Source organism: Rousettus aegyptiacus, unplaced genomic scaffold (assembly GCF_014176215.1).
Source record: "Rousettus aegyptiacus isolate mRouAeg1 unplaced genomic scaffold, mRouAeg1.p scaffold_m13_p_3, whole genome shotgun sequence".
In the NCBI taxonomy this organism is placed as follows: Eukaryota; Metazoa; Chordata; class Mammalia; order Chiroptera; family Pteropodidae; genus Rousettus; species Rousettus aegyptiacus.
Window position 1 is genome coordinate 113,977,901 of NW_023416306.1, and position 20,850 is coordinate 113,998,750.

The 20,850-nt window shown below is 43.5% G+C and overlaps 1 protein-coding gene across 1 annotated transcript; it reads left to right on the top strand.

Moving 5' to 3' along the window:
• Positions 1 to 4,307: 4,307 nt before the first annotated feature.
• THBS1 (thrombospondin 1) lies at positions 4,308 to 20,440 on the top strand. Its single transcript, XM_016152184.2, has 22 exons — positions 4,308 to 4,479; positions 5,101 to 5,196; positions 5,469 to 6,028; positions 6,926 to 7,001; positions 7,279 to 7,478; positions 7,584 to 7,706; positions 8,730 to 8,823; positions 10,228 to 10,401; positions 10,704 to 10,880; positions 11,212 to 11,385; positions 11,615 to 11,742; positions 11,856 to 12,008; positions 12,474 to 12,692; positions 13,129 to 13,236; positions 13,843 to 14,002; positions 14,129 to 14,247; positions 15,729 to 15,963; positions 16,153 to 16,380; positions 16,539 to 16,810; positions 17,212 to 17,309; positions 17,414 to 17,553; positions 18,388 to 20,440. The coding sequence occupies exons 2-22, from the start codon at positions 5,130 to 5,132 to the stop codon at positions 18,393 to 18,395; spliced, it is 3,513 nt and encodes a 1,170-aa protein (XP_016007670.2). The 5' UTR covers positions 4,308 to 4,479; positions 5,101 to 5,129; the 3' UTR covers positions 18,396 to 20,440.
• The last annotated feature ends 410 nt before the right edge of the window (positions 20,441 to 20,850 follow it).

Consider the following 20,850-nt stretch of genomic DNA (forward strand, 5'->3'; position numbering starts at 1 on the left):
CATAGGCCTTTCCATCATCAACCATGAGTAACGCTTCCCTCTTACCCAAAGTACTAGCGGGTCTTTTAGCAAAGGCCGCAATCAGGGTTTATCATTATCGTGTATTATGTGGCTGTTCTCCATGTCCTCGTTTCCTTTCTTGCTAATTCTCCTGCTTCTACCTCCAGGTCCAGGCTGACATCTCTCCATCTCCTTTTCCATCTTCTTGCCCTCACACTCTTGATTTCCTGGCAGGTCAATTTCCTACTTTCTTCACTCAGGATCAGCTCATCCTGGATATTCTATGCCTTTTGACCCCCTGGACTATATCAAAGTTCCCAAAAGAGGGCTACAAAGAGTAAAATCAAAAGAAATGCTCACTCTCACCAGTCAGCTGTGAATAGCGTTTGGGACTAGGCTGGCCTGTTGGCAAAGGGACAGGAAAGAGTGAAGGGTATTTAAAACATTTAAAACATTTTTACCCTATGGCCTATTCTTATTCCTCTTATCCTAAAGAAATCAGAAGAGGTTCAAGCACAGTATGAGTGAAAAGGCGATCCAGACAGGAAAAAGAGCTGCACAAGTAATGATGTATGTGGCTCTAAGTAACAGAAGACATCAACACATTGGCTTAAATAATAAGCACACATGCAAAAAAACCCAGAGGTACAATGACCTTTAGGGTAAGAAGATTTAGCATCTCAAAAACGTGGTCTAACACAGATTCCATCTCTCTGTTCCTCCTTCTCCAATATTGGTCACATGGTCTGTTTGGCTCCCCTAGTGGCCAATAGCACCAGACAGCACTTATCAACCTTCTTGCTGATGTCCAAATGAAAATGGAGAACAGCTGATTTCACATGGCTCTTTCTTAGAAGCAAGAAAAAACTTTTCCCGGAAGCCTTTAGCAAACCTCTCATTAGCCAGAACTGGGTCACAAGCTAATATCCAAATCAATCACTAGCTGGTAAAGAGGGGTGGGGCTGGAGAATGGTAGAGAAGGTTGTTATTCTTAAACTAATAGTCTTACCCTTCCCACTGAGATCAATTCCCCAAAGGTATTGCTTCAATTCTGTGGCGGGGGTGGGAGGGCAATATTTGGGAGTCAATCACCATATCCACCCCAAGAGTTAAGGCATACTGCATGAAACAGTATAGCTGGTTAGAGAAATGATGATTAGTCCAGTTCAGTCTTTCTGTGCTATAGATTGATTTGAGCATAAATTGATTTGGAAATTCAAATATGAGAGATCTTCCCAAGCCCAAGCCTTTGGATCCTTACTATCTAGTCCTTACAGGTATGAAAATAAAATTAATTTTGAAAAACAAAATGATAAAGAGTATAAGGTGCTGAGTTATGTGGTAGAGATAATATATGCTTCAAATTTTCACGGAAAGAAGAAACAACACAACATAAAGCTGTGAGAGAAGATCTCATGAAGGCGGGAGAGCTTGAGTTGATGTTTGATTAAAGGATAAGAAAAATCTGTTGGTAACTCTTCCCGATTCTGATCATGGAAGCAGCTGAATTAAAACAACTTCAAACCATCATCTAGGGAAGATAGAAGGAGTGAATTTATGCTGTCTTCATTTTTGAGGTGCTGTGATTTGGGTCTATTCTAAAATACTATGATTTTTGGTTGCTGCTCACATCTAGGAAATTTTCCACTGCTGAACATTTCCAACGTGTTTTAAAATCCTTACACAAAATCACAGCCCACCTTGCTGTTCTTTGCTAGATACACAAAATATTTTCTCAATTATCTTGCTCTCCTTAATCACACACACTTGTAGGTTAAGGATACACACACATACACGAGGAATAATATCCCCTGCATTAAAGGTGTAGGTTTTCTTTCCTCTTCTTTCCATTCCTGCTTCTCTCAAAGTTGCCCAGAGGTATCTATGTTTCTGGGGAACATTTTCAGCTCATGCTGAGCAGCAGCAATATGGGTGAGTTCCTAACAGCTGCCTCGACACCCTCTCCACTATGATCCTTCTTATCCACCACAACAATTGGAGTACTGTGACTTGGGGATGGCCTTCATATTCAAGATAAATAACTCCTGTACCACTGTCATCTTCCTCTGACAAGGAAGCTCTTCCTGCCACCATAGAGGTGGCCTTCCTATTTGCAAAGCATGTAAAGGATTAAAATGCTTCTCCTTGTTTTACTGAAAGAGGCCAAGTTCCAAGAAAACTCCGGAGACATTCCTACAGTCCCTTAGTCACGGAAGCATCTAACCAGGAGGGGCATTCCAGCAAGTTTCTATTCCATCCACGTGGTTGAGCCTAGGGGAGATGATCTTTTAATAAAAGGAGAGATGTACCCTGTTTTTGTGGACCTCTTCTGGACCTCAAGCCCTCAGTTGACCTGTATAAAATTGGCGAGTGTGCCACAAGAAGCAGGTGGCCATCGGCTGGCAGCATTCCTCGGAAAACTGTTCCTAAGTACCTACTATTATGGAGAATTACCAAGTGACAAAATAAAAATCACCTTTCAAGGAGCAGACAGGACGCTAGGGAAAGAGAAGGAAGGGGAGGGATACGTATGGCCGCTGACTCTGGAATCTTCAGATCTGTTTGGATGAATCACCGCCCATGACTTCCACTACAGGAATGTGATTTATCATCTGATAGGGATTTATTTCTGTCCCTCAAAATGTGAAAGCCATCTGACTGTCAGGTTTAGTTATTACTTAAGCAACAAACAAACATGAGTCTTAGGAACATACTTGTCATCTTCTAGAGGTACTTGATGTATATTGAGTAACTGGAAAGCACTAACTCCGTAATCCATACACACACATGCACCTTATCACACAACACTCCCACACATGAAAAGTGAAATTGCTGTTTGATGAATGTAAACCCGTGGGTGTTTCCAGCAATTAGGAATCCTGCCAGGTGTAAGTACTAAGAAGGTAGGTGAACCTCAGGGCTTTCCCCAGCCTGTGGCTGAGATCCTTATTTGGTGAAGCTGCTACCTGTGCCCTGTGTCTCAGGGCCGGTGTGATAGTGCCGGACCACGGCAGGGGAAGTGTGGCTGCTGACGTCCCAGACCAAAGAGATGAATGGAATTCCAGGCAGCTGGAGTCATGCTGGCTTGGGACAGTGGCTTAGAAACCAGATTTCCAATGACAAAAGCTTTAAGTGGCAGCGCTCATGGCAATTGGTGCACCCACAGAAATGTAACCCGCAAGTTGGTTTCAGGAGCCGAAAAATGAAAAGAACGTTTAGGGAGGAAACAAGGAAATAAAGTAATAGGCAGAGGGTAATTTATTATTCTATGGGTCTGTTCTGTAAATAGTTTCAGACCCTGGAGCCAGATGGTTCAGCAAATCCTCCAACCAGGAGTCACGTTAAGAAGCACGAGTGGGCACAAAAACTGTTTTTCAAGACATAATGTCAATTTTGGCTTGAAAGAACTGGATACGAGAAACTTTCCTTAACATTCCTGACTAGAAATTTGTCCTCGCTAGTCTCCTTGATCAGAATACGCATACCGCCCCCAAGCGGCAATCTGTGGAAGCTCTGTAGATATCTGGAGAAGCGACTTTCGCCGGATCTTGGGAGGCAGGCACTGGAGAAAGTGTGTCCAGACTCGCAGCGGGAACGCGAGCTCTGTACACCGCCCAGCCAGCCGGCGCGACACCGCACTCACCACCGCTAGTGGGTCAGGCGAAGGGCAGGTGCGCGGCGCGAAGCCTGGCGCGTGGTCCCCCACCCCCCTGGGTTGGATGGATGAGGGTCAACAACTCCCCCTGGGTTGGATGGATGAGGGTCAACAAGTATGCAAGAGGGAACTTCTTTAGACTGGTTCTCTCTTGGTCCCATTTACCCCATCAGGCTACCTTTTTCCTTTCTTCTTTCTTTTCTTTCATTCACTCATTCATTCTTTCTTTCTTTTACTAACGGGCTCGGTCTCTAAGTGTGCACCCCTCAGCCATCGCCCAGGCATTCAAGGAGACGAGTTTGTCTGAAAGTCCCCTTAGGGTCTTGGGTGGTTGGCCAAAGCCCTGTCGCTGCTCGGGATGCCCACCCTAAAGTCATCGGCTCGCCTGCTGCAAGAGCCAAAGTGCTGAGCCTGCGTGCGCCAGGCCGCGTGGGCGAGCACCAAATTTCCTGAGAAGTTACAGGGCTACTCTGCCCGGACCCCCGCCTCCTCCTTCATTTTCTAGCTGGAAAGTTGTGCGCCCGGCGGCGCGGGGCGGAGAGAGGAACCCAGACTGGCCCCCCTCCCGCTTCCTGCCCGCCCGCTTCCCATTGGCCAGAGGAAAGCCCAGGAATGTGAGCGCCCCTTTAAAAGCGCGCGGCTCGTCGGTCTCGCCAGCCACTGCAGCCGAGCCGGCCGGCGAGTTCGAGCCCCCGGGTCCTCTCCCCGCGCAGCCTCAGACTCCGGCTGCGGCCGCCTCCCCGGCACACGGCGCTCTCCAGGACTCCGCACGGGTTGCTGCACCCTCGCCGCCTCTCGGTGCCGCTGAGCCCGCGTTTACACAGGTAAGGGGATCTCTGGGCGGCCGCTGAGCACCAACGCTGCCCTGGCCATCCACTTCGGACTCCGAGACTCCAGCACCTTAGGGTCTTAAGACTTCACTCAGGCTCTCCCCTTTCGCCTTCTCCATCCTATCCCTCCTAGCCGCCGGGGTACTTCTCGTAGAAGAGCTCTCCAGAGCCATCCTCTCTGGTCTTGGGGTTCACAAACCACTCGTCAGGATATCTCAAGATTGCTTCTCTCCCAGTCGCCCCTACATCTACCAGTCTTCTAGAGAAGTCTACTTCACGCATACACCCCAACCCCTCCCTCCCCACCCCCACCACCCCCCGCGCCTTCAAGCTACATCTCCTGGTCTTGCTGTTTACCCTCAATTTCCCAAGGAAAGCCCCCAGATTGTTGGCCGCCGCCCCCCCCCCCACTTTAAAACAACTATCTCCTGCTCTCAACTCTTGTTTTATTCCTGATTCCCTCTCGCAAGTAAATCGTGTTGTCTTTCCTTTCAGCCAATATGAGGACAGTGGGGAGGGGGGATCCCCAGGGACCTGGCGCCATGCCCAGCCCTGGTTTTTGCCCACCCTCCCTGCTTTGCTGCCCCTGACCCTGAACTATGCTTCCTCCTGTAGGTTCCCTGCTGGGCACAAACAGCTCCACCATGGGGCTGGCCTGGGGACTCGGTATCCTGTTCCTGGTGCATGTGTGTGCCTCCAGCCGCATTCCAGGTGAGTCTGTATAACACCTTCGAGGGCCAATGGAAGAGGAGGTGCTGGTTACCCCAGGTGTGCTTCCCTCCCAGCCGTCCTCTCCCAGCTATTTTTCCCTGAGCCCTGACTGAGCATCGGGTTGCAGTTTCCTTCCAACCATGGTGTTTATTCAGTTTTCAGCAGTTGCCAGTTTTCACCCCGTCCCTCTGGCCCCACCCCTCAGAACTGAACCCCCCATCCCCTGGTCCCAGTTGAGAAAGCTCACAGCGTGTCCTGCTCCTGTCTAATAGAGTCTGGAGGAGATAACAGCGTGTTCGACGTCTTTGAACTCACGGGGGCTGCCCGAAAGGGCTCTGGGCGCCGGCTGGTGAAGGGTCCTGACCCTTCCAGCCCAGCCTTCCGCATTGAGGATGCCAACCTGATCCCCCCTGTGCCTGATGACAAGTTCCAAGACCTAGTGGATGCTGTGCGAGCAGAGAAAGGTTTCCTCCTCCTGGCCTCCCTGAGGCAGATGAAGAAGACCCGGGGCACACTGCTGGCAGTGGAGCGAAAAGACCACACCGGCCAGGTCTTCAGCGTGGTCTCCAATGGCAAGGCGGGCACCCTGGACTTGAGCCTGACCGTGCAAGGGAAGCAGCATGTGGTGTCAGTGGAAGAAGCACTCCTGGCCACAGGTCAGTGGAAGAGCATCACCCTGTTTGTGCAAGAGGACAGGGCCCAGCTGTACATCGACTGTGAGAAGATGGAGAATGCTGAGCTAGACGTCCCCATCCAAAGCATCTTCACCAGGGACCTGGCCAGCATCGCCAGACTCCGCATCGCAAAAGGGGGTGTCAATGACAATTTCCAGGTGAGGCCTCTTCTTTGATTCCTGGTCTATGGCGTCGACTGGTAGCCAGCTGATTTGTCAGGAAGGCTATAGCAGGAGAAGCAGGAGTTCAGGAAACACTGCTTGTGGCCTAAAAGCAGTGGTTCTCAGACTTTAGGGAGCATCAGAATCATCCAGAAGGCTTAAAACACTTACTGCTGTGCCTCACCCCGAGTTTCAATTTCAGCAGGTCTGGAGTAGGGCCTGATTATTTGCATTTCTAACAAGTTCCAGGTGAGGCTGATGCTGGTAGGGGTGTTCTGGGAACCACACTTTGAAAACCACTAAATGAAACAAGTGGTTTTCCTACAACAGCCTGTTCAAGCCTTAGATATTCTTATACTCGGGAAAATAACTTATCGCAAGTACATTCAAGTGATTTTAATGCTGTTTGAAATAGACACTTTGTTCAAGCAGAATAAATAACTACTTTGCTATTTGATCCCTCATGGGGATGGAGCCAGTCTCAAATAAAAGGTTAAAATAGTGGTTATTTGCTGCTGCAGTTTCTTTCTTGCTTAAACTTCTAGATATTTGCAACTGTAGCTTTGAAACTCCCACATTTAATTCTTTGACACTGTATATTGTCATTATATCCTCTAGCTTTAGTATCGGATTCCATTTCCTGCATACCCAAGAAGGCTGATAACTGGATTCTTTGTAAAATATTAAAGACTTGGCAGAAGTCACGATTAAGATTTTGAAGTTGTTTGGCAATTGATGTCGGTGTGTTATTTTGACATGGGGATCTTAAAAGAGCACTCTTTGAAACTTTTAGAACATCTATTGTGTGCTTTTACTAGCATAAACAGTGTCCCCCACCCACGTACCTCTCCCCTCCCTTGTACTCTGCGAGTAACCTGTGTCCTTTGCCCACAGGGGGTGCTGCAGAATGTGAGGTTTGTCTTTGGAACCACACCAGAAGACGTCCTCAGGAACAAAGGCTGCTCCAGCTGTGAGTACCCTTCTGTTTTTTAGGGCATGTGAGGAAATTGGGGGAATTCCACCCAAAACAAGCTGAGAAATTTAAGCAGTATTGGCTGTGTATAATCTACCCCAAATAACATAGTTAAAAGGTATTTAAAAGAGACCTTAGTCTATTCCACACACATATCACCTCCACCTGTATCCCTCACCCCAAATGAAATGTCTGACAACTAGGAATTCCAGGGGCTGGCTGGTGAGAGCCTCTTCTGTGACTTTTCTCATTGTGTGTGTTTGCTTTTTGGCAGCTACCAATGTCCTTCTCACCCTTGACAACAATGTGGTGAATGGTTCCAGCCCTGCCATCCGCACTAACTACATTGGCCATAAGACAAAGGATCTGCAGGCCATCTGCGGCATCTCTTGTGATGAGCTGTCCAGCATGGTCCTGGAGCTCAGGGGCCTGCGCACTGTCGTGACCACACTTCAGGACAGCATCCGCAAAGTGGTCAGTGACCTCCGCACCCAGTCCCGGAAGGTGTATCACAACTGGTCCTGAAGGATTTAAAATGAGGTTGGACACTAATGACCTTTCTCCCCTGTCCCTTTTTAGACTGAAGAGAACAAAGAGTTGGCCAACGAGCTGAGGAGGCCTCCTCTCTGCTACCACAATGGAGTTCAGTACAGGAATAACGAGGAATGGACTGTTGATAGCTGCACTGAGTGTCACTGTCAGGTGAGGGACCCCTACAAACTAAAATACAAGGAGCTGAAGCCAGTCTCTGGGGAAATACCCCGCTGGCCACACAAGCTCTTTTTATGTTCCATGTCCTGATATCAAAGTGGGTTGTTCTTTTTTTTAACATGCAATTATGACATCTATAAAATCTCTAAATGTTCAGAAAGTTTTTCAAAGTATTAATTATACCCCAGGCTAAGTATCTAAAAGAATAAATCTACTAAGACAGTGAAATAATTTACCTGCTATAGTTCAAAGGCTAAGTGTTGAATGTCGGGTAAATAACAGCTGGTTGGAACATTCCGTTTTTTCCCCTAAGCCTGATTTGTATTTAGCTATGACAAGGAGATTCTTTTAATACAGTACCGATTGTTATTCAAATAACAGCCTGGTGTTGTTAAGATGTAACTATCTACTTAGCTCAGATGGTACTTCCTACAGAGTGAGTGAGTGTGTGTGTGTGTGTGTGTGTGTGTGTGACTCTCCCCCCCCTCCCCCCCCCCAGTGCCAGTGGCAAGTGAGTTTGGGTGTTTACCTGGCTCACATATAAATCATGGATTGCTGTATTTTGGAACCAACTTGGTTAAATTCCCATTCTCCAATATGATATAAAACCAGATCTATTCATGAGAAAAATATGCTCATTGATCTTTTCTCTATAAAGATAAAATATTTTAATTTAAAAGTCCTGGCTGAGTTTTATGAGACTGATTTCAGATGCAGATCAACAGATTTGACCTATATTTGGTGGTTACCTTTTAAATTCTTCATGCTGTAACTTCTATCATTGACTAAGTAGCAATTAAGAAGGAACTCTCTAAGGAATGAAGTGACAAGTAACTAGCACTAGAACTGCCTCTACTGGTGGCTGCAAATAAGACAGACCTATTAAAATAATTCCAGTAGAGTATTTATAGCCCTGATCTTGGTCTATCTTCTATCTGAGGTGTTATAGCTTGTAAACTTTGTTTGCAATCAGTATGCTTAGTAACCCATTTCTCTCTCCCTTTTGCCTTGCAGAACTCAGTTACCATCTGCAAAAAAGTGTCCTGCCCCATCATGCCCTGTTCCAATGCCACAGTTCCTGATGGAGAATGCTGCCCACGGTGTTGGCGTAAGTTCCTAAAACTGCATAACCATTCTTCAGTGACTAGGTCGATTTTACATAAATGCTGGACAGCTGTTTATTTTTTTGTTTTTTGCTGTAGCATCTGGTTAACTGACAGCTTGTCTGCTGTATAGAGCCAAAAACTCCAATGTGACTAAATCTTAACACCTCTGGATTATGGTATAGGCAATAATCTTGGTAAAGCTTATTGTATATTTGGAGGAAAAGAGAGATGAATTTGTAGCAGTAGTAGCTCTAAGTTGACTGCTTCTAGATTTTGACCTATGACCTAGAGTTAAGAAAAATCTGCTCACTAGAAAAATCTATGGGCTTTAGTGCAAGCACTACACTAAATTGGACCTGAAAGTTCTATTCCTGCAGATAGATAGGTAGGAGACCTAAGAAAATAATAGCAGTTTGAGTTTTAGGGCACTAAAAGAAATAAGGCACTATAGTTCCATGGCATCCTATGCCTGGTTTTTGTCACCACTGTGAATTAATCACTGTGCTGAGATAATATCGAATGTAGTAGGCATAGGTCAAAAATGATTCATCACAACTGAGATAAAAAATAAAACAGGAAAGTAACACTCACCTTGCACACACTCCTACACCTACACCTATTGGTCACAGCTTAGAATCACCAGTCCCATCCAGGGATCATGTTAGCAGTATTGGCACTGTAATAATCATTTGTAGCTCTATTTCTATTCAGCATTCACTTCAGGTGTGGGTTAAAGGGAACAAAGCTAGCTGAAGACTAGTGGAGTTTTAAACTTGAATCGAGGATTGCTAGGACATCTTCCAACTGATGGCAAGAGAAAATAAGTTCTCTATCTTGTGTCTGATACAGCTAGATGTGATTGTAGTCATGGTGCCTGAGCAGATGGTAAACAAACACATTCTCTTGGGAAAATATGTGCAGAGAAGGCCCCAAATGCTAGGGTGAGAAGAGCAACACATTGATTAACCTCATGACCAAACTGGAGCCTAAAGCCAACAGCAGCTGAGCTCCCTTCAAGTTCATCTGTCAAACACATGGTCTGTGGCTCCCTCGAAAGTCAAGTGACTCCTGTAAGCTGCCTAAAACTCTGGTATTCTTGGAAGCCTAAGACTGGAAATGTCTACCAAGAGAACTTAAGAAACTCATTTGAAATTCTGAGGAGAAAGGAGACAGTGAGGAATAGGAGAACACACACTGGGAGAAAGGCTGCACTGTGCTGGCCCAGGCAAAGCATTCAATTACCCTGATGCAGTAAACATAATGACCTGAGACAAACCCCTCAGCTGTTGGCCTAAGAAATAGATTGCTTTTCGCCCTCTGGCCAGAGAAGCAAGTCCTGAACAGAGCAGTCTACAGACTATCTAGTCTTAAAGCTCGTGTGCTAAATGAACCCTTTTCCTCTGCAGCCAGCGACTCTGCGGACGACGGCTGGTCCCCATGGTCTGAGTGGACCTCCTGCTCTGCAACATGTGGCAATGGGATCCAGCAGCGCGGCCGCTCCTGCGACAGCCTCAACAACCGATGCGAGGGATCCTCTGTCCAGACGAGGACCTGCCACATTCAGGAGTGTGATAAGAGATGTAAGCATCAGGGCCACTTAAGAATGTGGTTAACTGACCTGTTCTTTAATCACCTAGAGCGACCTACTCCATAGCACAGAGGTTAAGAGCACAGGTCCTGGACTCTCTGGATCTGCACCTTAATTCTGTTATCTACCTGTATACCCTTCAGCACAATTTACCCTCTCTGAGGGTCATATTTGCACATTGGGGACAATAGTTCTTGATAGGGTTATTTTGAGGAATTTATTTAGATAACATTTAAATCAGGACAGAGCTTGGCTCATAGTAAGCACTCTATAACCATCAGCTTTGTACTTTAGTTAAACAGGATGGCGGCTGGAGCCACTGGTCCCCATGGTCATCTTGTTCTGTGACATGCGGTGATGGTGTGATTACAAGGATCCGGCTCTGCAACTCTCCCAGCCCCCAGATGAATGGGAAACCATGTGAAGGTGAAGCTCGGGAGACCAAAGTCTGCAAGAAAGATGCCTGCCCTGGTAAGTATGAGCACACTGCATGGCTAAGGGCTGAGCCCCAAGTGGCAGCTCTGCCCAGCTGGTTGCTTGGCATCTGAGCCATCTGTTCAGTGGGTCATGGAGGGGGAAAGGTTACTTCCTAGAGAAACAAATAGAAGCAAAGTCCCGCATGCTTAGCAGCTTCTTTTAATGAAAAACAAAGAAAACCCTTTCAAACTTTCCCTCTTCCCAAACATTCTTCCCATGTGCCAGGGTAGCAGAGGTTTCTTGAACAAACTTAGGAAAATCTTCTTTGACAGGTGAGATGATTGAAAATTGATCTTAACTTTGCATGTGGTTCACTTTTGTATAGTCAATGGAGGCTGGGGTCCTTGGTCACCATGGGACATCTGTTCCGTCACCTGTGGAGGAGGAGTACAGAAACGTAGCCGACTCTGCAACAACCCCGCCCCCCAGTTTGGGGGCAAGGACTGTGTTGGTGACGTGATGGAAAACCAGATCTGCAACGAGCAGGATTGTCCAATTGGTGAGCCTTGGGGCCCAGGACAAAACCACCCATGGGTTTTTTATTAAACAAATACCATAGTCAGCATTCAAGAGAGTTCCAGCTTTGAATGGTCCTAAGTGGTTTGACTACTCTAAAATGCCAGATGGACAACATAATCTCAACAAGTTATCAGTTACACTGTCTTGTTTAAGTGACCAGCATGGCAATTAGCATCTTAGCCCAATCCTTTGCCTGTCTCTTGTCTCAGATGGATGTCTGTCCAATCCCTGCTTTGCTGGGACCAAGTGTACTAGCTACCCAGACGGCAGCTGGAAATGTGGCGCGTGTCCTCCTGGCTATGGTGGAAATGGCATCCAGTGCAAAGATATTGATGAGGTGAGGAACTGATGGCTCCGAGTTAGGAGATCTAAGCAAGCGGCTAACCTGTCCTACTCGTTTCCAATGGCAGTGTTTTCTAAACATTAAGCAAACTGTTATTTCTCCCATAGTGCAAATTGGTGCCCGACGCCTGCTTCAACCACAACGGAGAGCACAGGTGTGAGAACACAGACCCTGGCTACAACTGCCTGCCCTGCCCACCGCGCTTCACTGGCCCGCAGCCCTTCGGCCAGGGTGTGGAGCATGCCACTGCCAACAAACAGGTACAGTAGGCCAGGCCGGCAGACTGCAGTAAATGAGGGTTGTCCTTGACTGAAACAACTAGGAAAGGGAAGAATGTCATTTCATCCCCTTCACAAAAACAAAAAAAAACAAAAACAAAAAAAAACAAGGGATGGGGAGATAGAGGTGAATGCACAATCCAGCTTTTAGAATGACTAGAAAACCCATTGTAAATCTGTCACATTTGCAAATGCTGCTCTGGAATAAGTTGTGAGCCAATGGACTTGTGAATGCCTCAGTGCTGAGCAGTTTCAGGAAAATCACATATGAAGCAATGTTACCCTATAACCTGGACACTATAGGGGGAGAAGGGGAAGGACACAGGTAACCCACACTCTTCTCCATGGAGCCTCTGTCCAGAGATGATAGGGACCTGGGTTCTTGCTTCTGTGGTATTTGGAGACTCTTGAAGGCTCTGCGTTAACATGAGAATGTTGTACCCTCAGGTGTGCAAACCCCGCAACCCATGCACAGATGGGACACACGACTGCAACCAGAATGCCAAGTGCAACTACCTGGGCCATTACAGCGACCCCATGTTCCGATGTGAGTGCAAGCCTGGCTATGCTGGCAATGGCATTATCTGCGGGGAGGACACAGACCTGGACGGTTGGCCCAATGAGGACCTAGTGTGCGTGGCCAATGCAACTTACCACTGCAAAAAGGTAAAACCTGGTCCCCTCTCATGCCTCCAGAGAGAAAGCACGTCACCCTTATCAAAAGAACAGCCTAAAGTATTTTATGCTTAACGTTTGAAAGTGAAACTGAAAGACTGTCACTCAAAGGCAGAGCAGCATTAATTCTTAAATCGCTTGGTGCCAAGAATATGAGTGGGGCAAGCCCATTTGGCAGTTGTTCCAAAATCCATTTTGTCCAAAAAATGTTCACTACTCTACTGCATACTAGCAGAGTGACTTGTGTTGCCAGCATGTACAAAGCCTACAGCATTTATACAAATTCTGTGTGTGTGCATGTGTATCACCCAAAGAAAATATTCATCTGTCTATAAAAATTTTACAAAGCAGCATTTAGTTCGTTCTTGTATGAACTGAGCAGAGGGCATGCAAACTGCAGCTGTAATGTGCATTTTTCTCTTTCCAGGATAACTGCCCCAACCTTCCCAACTCGGGGCAGGAAGACTATGACAAGGATGGAATTGGCGATGCCTGTGATGATGATGATGACAATGATAAAATTCCAGATGACAGGGTAAAAACAAATGTTTTCCATTTCTCTTTCAGCTTATCTATACAATGACAGCCTGAAACACTTTAGGATTAGATAAACTTAGAGTTATAGGGGAAAAATATACCAAACTGATATGATAAGAGAAGAATTACTGTATTTCAGTAGTTTGAGAACACAGATGTTGCCAAGAGAATTTTTAAATGAGGGTTTGGTTTTTTTTTTTCATCACAACCTTCTCTCCATTTCAGCAAGAAATTACAATAAACAAATGACACTTTGTTCCCCAGATTTATTTCAGATGTCTTATCTAAATTATAGTAAAATTCACTTTAGGCATACTGAGAACTGAGACTGAGCTTTTATTTATCTCTCACTGACTTAATAACCAACAGGAATCCATTTTTCATTCATTAGGTCCTGGCTTTTAACTTTTGCAGTGATCATTTTACACTTGAGTACTCATTTAGTATACCCCCTAAATAGAAAATAACTGTTGCAGATTTTGCAGAATATGTGTGTGTGTGTGTGTACATTATGTATGTACGTATATACATATATAATGCATGTGATTTGAGTCGAGCTGTTTTCACACACAGGGTGGTATAATGCTCCATTTCTTCTTTGCAGGACAACTGTCCATTCCATTACAACCCAGCCCAGTATGATTATGACAGAGACGACGTGGGAGATCGCTGTGACAACTGCCCCTACAACCACAACCCAGATCAGGCTGACACAGACAACAATGGGGAAGGAGACGCCTGTGCTGCAGACATTGATGGGGATGGTAAGACATCCCCTGACCACAGCAGGCCCATGATTGGTGACTGCACTCAGCCCTGGCTGTGTGTGGTTTAGTTGAAACATTTGAGGCTGGAGATTCCAGTTCTTACTTGTCCCCTCTTCTCGGCAGGTATCCTCAATGAACGAGACAACTGCCAGTATGTCTATAACGTGGACCAGAGGGACACTGATATGGATGGGGTTGGAGATCAGTGTGACAACTGCCCCCTGGAACATAATCCAGATCAGGTATGTGGACTCCTTTCAAAGTCTTTCAGTGAAGGATTGGAATACCCATTTTCTAGACCTCTAAAAAATAGAGTTCAAACACTCATTACCATAGCTCTCAATGGTCTCGTAGCTGATGACAATATTTCCATGTAAACAGTTTGCCTGATGTAATTTCTTTGCAGAGTCCCATAGATCTTTAGCATGACAGTCTTATAACTTAAATCATGTCTTCTAAAAGGTGTTCGTGACTTGTTCAGCATGATGTATCATTAAAATAAATTATACAAAGCAGAAATCTATGACAACTCTAATAATCATTTCAACTGACAACTTTAGTAATATTAATCATACTTAAGACTAAAAGATGAAAGAAAATATCCTTAAGCAAAATAACTATTTTCATGCCTAATGCAGTATTCTGCCTGTAAGAAAATCATCAAATGGAAAATACTTCCCAAAAGCTGGAGAAATTCCTGTTTTGTCAGTTCTTCAAAAGTGTTTGGCATTGCAAATAAATATCTTTAGAGCCTATAGTAGGGAGTGCTACAGATAGACATTAGCCAGAACAGGCTCTACAGGGCCAAAAGTTAAGGTATTTTTTCCCCCAAAATGCATTGTTCTGGGAATTTAGAAAATTTGAAAAATGGAAATATCTTTAACATTCAAGATATGAGAAATTTAGCTTTTCCTCCTAGTGTTTATTCTTATGAGGTCCTATAAAACAAAGAGCAACAGGATAAAGAGTTCTGGGGCCACAACAGGAAAGTTTGAATGATCCTAGATAATTTTGCTGCTCAAATATAATGGAGGGTAATCTATTTTGAGTTTGGGTCTTACCATAATGAGTTTTTGGTTCCTCAAACTGTGATAAAATTTATAACAAAATTCGGGGATGCAAAAATCTTACTAGCAAAGAACAAATACTGGCAAGAAAAACTTCAGTTTGTATGTAAATAATCCTTAAGCATTCCATGCACACTAGATAATGTAAAAAGACTCTGAGAAATAGTTCTGAAAAAAACTCATAATTTTTACTTTCCTTGAGCCAACACATGACAATCCTTATGGACTAGATGGATAAAACTAAGTACCTAAAAATAAACTAATTGATACCTACCATATGCATTACCCAGTATGTGCAAAAAGCATGCCATGTCCATGAGTTAATGGCCTAGAGTAGAAACTGTCATGTCAACAAATTTACGATTGAAAATAACAATGTACCCAAAGAATTTCATTTAACATTAAGATGCAAGTAGTTAACATTGCATTTCATCCTTAGTGATTAAATAATGCTATTAATTTAGAAAATTTTGTATTTTTTATAAAAACGTTTAAATATCCCTTTTCAATTTTTTATGTATAAAAACAAGGATCAAGGAAAAAACTTAATTTGTACATATTACTGTCTTTTGCAGTAGCATATAGACATAAAACCCCACTGGCCATAAGTTATTATTAATGACTTATATTTTACCCTCTGTTTCTGTCTCTGTCAGCTTGATTCTGATTCAGACCGCATTGGAGATACCTGTGACAACAATCAGGATATTGATGAAGATGGCCACCAGAACAACCTGGACAACTGTCCCTATGTGCCCAATGCCAACCAGGCCGACCATGACAAAGATGGCAAGGGAGATGCCTGCGACCATGATGATGATAATGATGGCATCCCCGATGACAGAGACAACTGCAGACTGGTGCCCAATCCTGACCAGAAGGACTCTGATGGTGAGTCAATAGAGCCACTTTTTAAGGGAGTAATGGAAACCATGGCTCTCTGGATTGAGGAAATTAAGACAAAGATGATGCATTTGAGAAGATAAAGAGACTAAAGGCCAACTTTGACAAGATAGTGAATTTCCGACACCAGTAATAGTGTTTCGGAATTTCACTGATCTCTTGTCTTTTTGACCTTAGGTGATGGTCGAGGTGATGCTTGCAAAGATGATTTTGACCATGACAACGTGCCAGACATTGATGACATCTGTCCTGAAAATGTTGATATCAGTGAGACTGATTTCCGCCGATTCCAGATGATTCCGCTAGATCCCAAAGGGACATCCCAAAATGACCCTAACTGGGTGGTACGCCATCAGGGTAAAGAACTTGTCCAGACTGTCAACTGTGATCCTGGACTTGCTATAGGTGAGTAGCGAGTTCTTCAAACAAAAGAGAAAGAAAAGAAGCACATATAGAACCTGGCAGTTGTGTGTGTTCTTGTGGGTACTAATCGATGTCTGGGATGTAATGAAAAACCTTCTGAAGGCTGCAGTTTTTAACCTGGGTCTGGCCTCGTCTTCCAGGTTATGATGAGTTTAATGCTGTGGACTTCAGTGGCACCTTCTTCATCAACACCGAAAGGGATGATGACTATGCCGGATTTGTGTTCGGCTACCAGTCCAGCAGCCGCTTCTACGTTGTGATGTGGAAGCAGATCACCCAGTCCTACTGGGACGTCAACCCCACGAGGGCTCAGGGATACTCGGGCCTTTCTGTGAAAGTCGTGAACTCTACCACAGGGCCTGGCGAGCACCTGCGGAACGCCCTGTGGCACACAGGAAATACCCCTGGCCAGGTAAGAACACCTGCAGAGAGAGAGATAACAGGTGCTTAACTAGCACAAGGAATGCTGTGCTTTGGACCAAGACTCAAAGAGGTTGTCTTGTATGTCACGTTCCCAGCATCACCAACTGCAGCATCAAGCTCTTCTTTGTAAAAACAGAATAGCATCTGAGAGGAGAGCTCACCATAACTAGTCACCCCTCAAACCCAAACAAAAAATCTCCTTCCATTCTTTCTACTTTATATGTGCATTCAAGGGCACACATCAAATGAAAGAGGCCTTGGGAAAAAATCCTACATTGCAGTCCCCTAACTTAGATCAACTCAGTACCTTTAAGCACTGTTTCTTATGGAATGAAATATAAATCTCATGAGGGAGCTGTGTTCCAACCTTTCCCTTTCCTTTTCCTTCAGGTCCGTACCCTGTGGCATGACCCTCGTCATATAGGCTGGAAAGATTTCACTGCCTACAGATGGCGTCTCAGCCACAGGCCAAAGACTGGTTTCATTAGGTAAGATTGCACTGATTAAATTTCACTTATAGTCACACCTAAGGGCAAAAAGGAGAAGACCAAAACCTAGGGGTGTCACTAATGAGATTTTCTTTTACCTGCAGAGTGGTGATGTATGAAGGGAAGAAAATCATGGCTGACTCAGGAGCCATCTATGACAAAACCTATGCCGGTGGTAGGCTAGGGTTGTTTGTCTTCTCTCAAGAAATGGTCTTCTTCTCCGACCTGAAATATGAATGCAGAGGTAGGAGCAACATTATGTTGAATGTACACTTGACATCTCTAGTTCAGACTAATATTGAGAATGCCCCTTATGAGAGAGTCTGATTTAGAGACTATTTTACAGACAGTGTTATCTATATTTTGCTGTCAAAGACACAATGATAATGAAATAAGGGCTATATCAGTGGCTTATGAAATCCTGAGTCCTTGTTAATATTAATTTGCTTAGCAATCTCTATGTTCTTCATACATAGTGCAAAGGTAAACTGTAGACAAGCTCCTTACAGTTTAGACCACATTAATACTACTTTAAAACTTTATATGCTTCTTAAACACTCCTATAAGTTTTATTTATGCCATTACAGCACAGGTTGTCTTTCACACCTTTCCCTCTTATACGAGAAAGGGAAATGAGTATTGCCTTTATATTGGCATGTTCAATTAATTTTCACTACTTACCTTAGCTCTTCTTCCTCCATTCTTATTCACTTAGGGGTTACTTAAGCTCACATGGAGTCCAGCATTGGGCCTACCAAAAAAAAATAAGTGTTTAATAAATGTTTACTGAGACAAGGCCTAATGCCAACAAGCTCAATTGGAGTGAAAAAAGATGGTTGATTTTCCTCAAGATATTTAAACATTGCAGGCCTTAGAAAGCATAACTTGAGTTCTACAAGGTCAGTCAGGCTATACTGGTATCCAACAATGTTCAAACAATTTAACATTTAATTTTATAAGCTGACAATCTTAAATCATGCTTTTGTCATCATAAAAGAGCTAGGTCGTTTGACTGATATTAAGATGATAATGCCTTTATGAATTTGTTTGTTTATATACTTCTGTGTTTACTTAACAGATTCCTAATCATCAAACTGTTGATCAAAAAACTGATTATAACCAATGCTGGTATTGCACCTTCTGGAACTACGGGCTTAAGAAAACCCCCAGGGTCACTTCTGCCTGCCTGCCTTTATCTCTGCTTGCATCAGTGTGGACTCCTAAAACATGTGACTTGCCTCAAGAAAATGCAATTTCCCAAATGAGACTCAGCCTTCAGCCTCTGAATGAGAAGAGAATCTTCCAGGAATGCAATTACTTTGGTTTGCTTTTGAAAAAGCAAAACCATCCACATGCTTCAGTTGGAAGGTGCCAGCTCCATGCAGCTTCTGTCAGAGCAGGGTGCTATTGCGAGGCCACCTCTGAGCAGTGGACTCAAAAGCGCTTTCAGACATGAGAGAAGGGAGGACTCACTAGAATTGGCAAACAGAACCACCGATCTACTCCCTCAGGAATAGGGGGAGCAGGGGCCAAAGCCTTGAGGGCGCATACCCAAGAGACAATTGTATGAGAAAATATGTAGAAACTGTTACATGTTCGGTACTAAATCATTTTCAGGGGATTGAAAAACTATTGTTGGATTTCATGATGCTGACTGGTGTTAGCTGATTAACCCATGTAAATAGGCACTTACATAGAAGCAGGGGAGGGAGGGAGGGACTGGCTTCTGCACTTCCTCTTGGATCCCCACCCTTCACATGTCACTTATAGTGATCTGAATAGGGAGTCAGAATTAAAGCAGAGTGTAAGGCGGTACTGGCTGCCACACTGCCTGGTTACAATGAAATTGTTGGTTTTATTGCAGATGTAGCAGGAAAATAAAACCTACCATCTCAGTGAGCACCAGGCTGCCTCCCAAGGGAGGGGCAGCCGTGCTTGTACTTTTATGGTTAGAAAGGCACAAAATTATCAACTAACACATTCCTTTTCTCTTTTGCCCTGAATATCATGGAGTTTTCCAATTCTGTTTTAGATTGTAGTTTTGTTTTGTTTTCACAAACGCTTTACAATATAAAATATTTATTTTTTACTTACTCTGGAGGATCTGTCTGAAAGACTTCATGGAACAGGAAGAAGTGTAAAGACTATCCATATCATCTTTGTTATGAGTCTTCATGACTGTAAGATTGTAAATACAGATTATTTATTAACTCTGTTCTACCTGGAACCTAGGTTTCATATCGAAAGTGTTTGAGAGCAGGTAGTTAAGATTTATCAGCAAATCTCTCACAAAACTGGCACAAGGAAAATCAGCAGAGTGAGCTGCTCTTCACTTTGTGCTTAGAGTAAATGATTTTGGATTTTTTTGTCTTTTCAAGTGGAATTAGCTGGTTGTCTGTTTGCAAGTGTTTTTAGATTGTAAAGAAAGCCATGAGGACTTTGATACTGTTTTACCCCACCCCTTGTGCCTATTTCCAGGGAGAAGAAAAGCATCTACACTTACTATTTTTTCATTTTTTCCAAAAGAAAAAGATGACAAAGGTGAAACTTATATACAAATATTACCTCATTTGTTGTGTGACTGAGTAAAGAATTTTGGGCTCAAGCAAAGAGTTTAAGTGTCTAACAAACTTAAAGCTACTGTAGTACCTAACAAAGTCGATGTTGTACATAGTATAAAAATTCTTTGCAGAAAAGTATTCTCAATAAGGAAATAGCATTGAAATGTTAAATACGTCTTTTGAAAGTTGTTTTTTTCTATCATCTTATATACCATTGCTTTATTTTTATAAATTATTTTCTCATTGCCATTGGAATAGATATCTCAGATTGTGTAGATATGCTATTTAAGTAATTTATCAGGAAATACTGCCGGTAGAGTTAGTATTTCTATTTTTATAAAATGTTTGCACACTGAATTGAAGAATTGTTGGTTTTTGTTTTCTTGATTTGTGTTTTGCTTGTTACCCACCCACCCCCAGTTTTTACTATTTGCCAATACCTTTTTCTAGGAATGTGCTTTTTTTGTACACATTTTTATCCATTTTACATTCTAAAGCAGTGTAAGTTGTATATTACTGTTTCTTATGTACAAGGAACAACAATAAATCATATGGAAATTTATATTTATACTTACTGTATCCATGTTTATTTGTTCTCTACTGGCTTTATGTTAGGAGATACAGGTTAATTCCATTCTTAAGCCAATATGGTATACTGAAAAAGAAGTTCCAGTAGATAATGGTTAACATTCAGTTTCTATATGATCTAGGGAGATTGAGTTGCTTAGACTTAGAATATACATTTACTGGATTTATGGGTGGGGGGGCAAAATAATTAGCCTGCCACATTAAAAATATGAGAAAGAGGAATAACCTCCAAAATTCGGGCCCTGAAAGGATACAATTTCATATTTTACTAATGTCATTAAATGCCATTTATTGAATCCTTTTCAAGATCTAGTTTCTGAAAATAAAAAAAAAAAAAAAACAGGAGTGACACACATGAAATTCTCACACCTACATTTTCTGACTCATGAATA

Excerpts from the sequence above, each read along its gene's own strand:
- THBS1 (XM_016152184.2), top strand. The coding sequence starts at position 5,130 with ATGGGGCTGGCCTGGGGACTCGGTATCCTGTTCCTGGTGCATGTGTGT. Across the intron at positions 7,479-7,583 it reads AGGACAGCATCCGCAAAGTG|ACTGAAGAGAACAAAGAGTT; the intron begins GTCAGTGACCTC and ends GTCCCTTTTTAG. Across the intron at positions 7,707-8,729 it reads GCACTGAGTGTCACTGTCAG|AACTCAGTTACCATCTGCAA; the intron begins GTGAGGGACCCC and ends TTTGCCTTGCAG.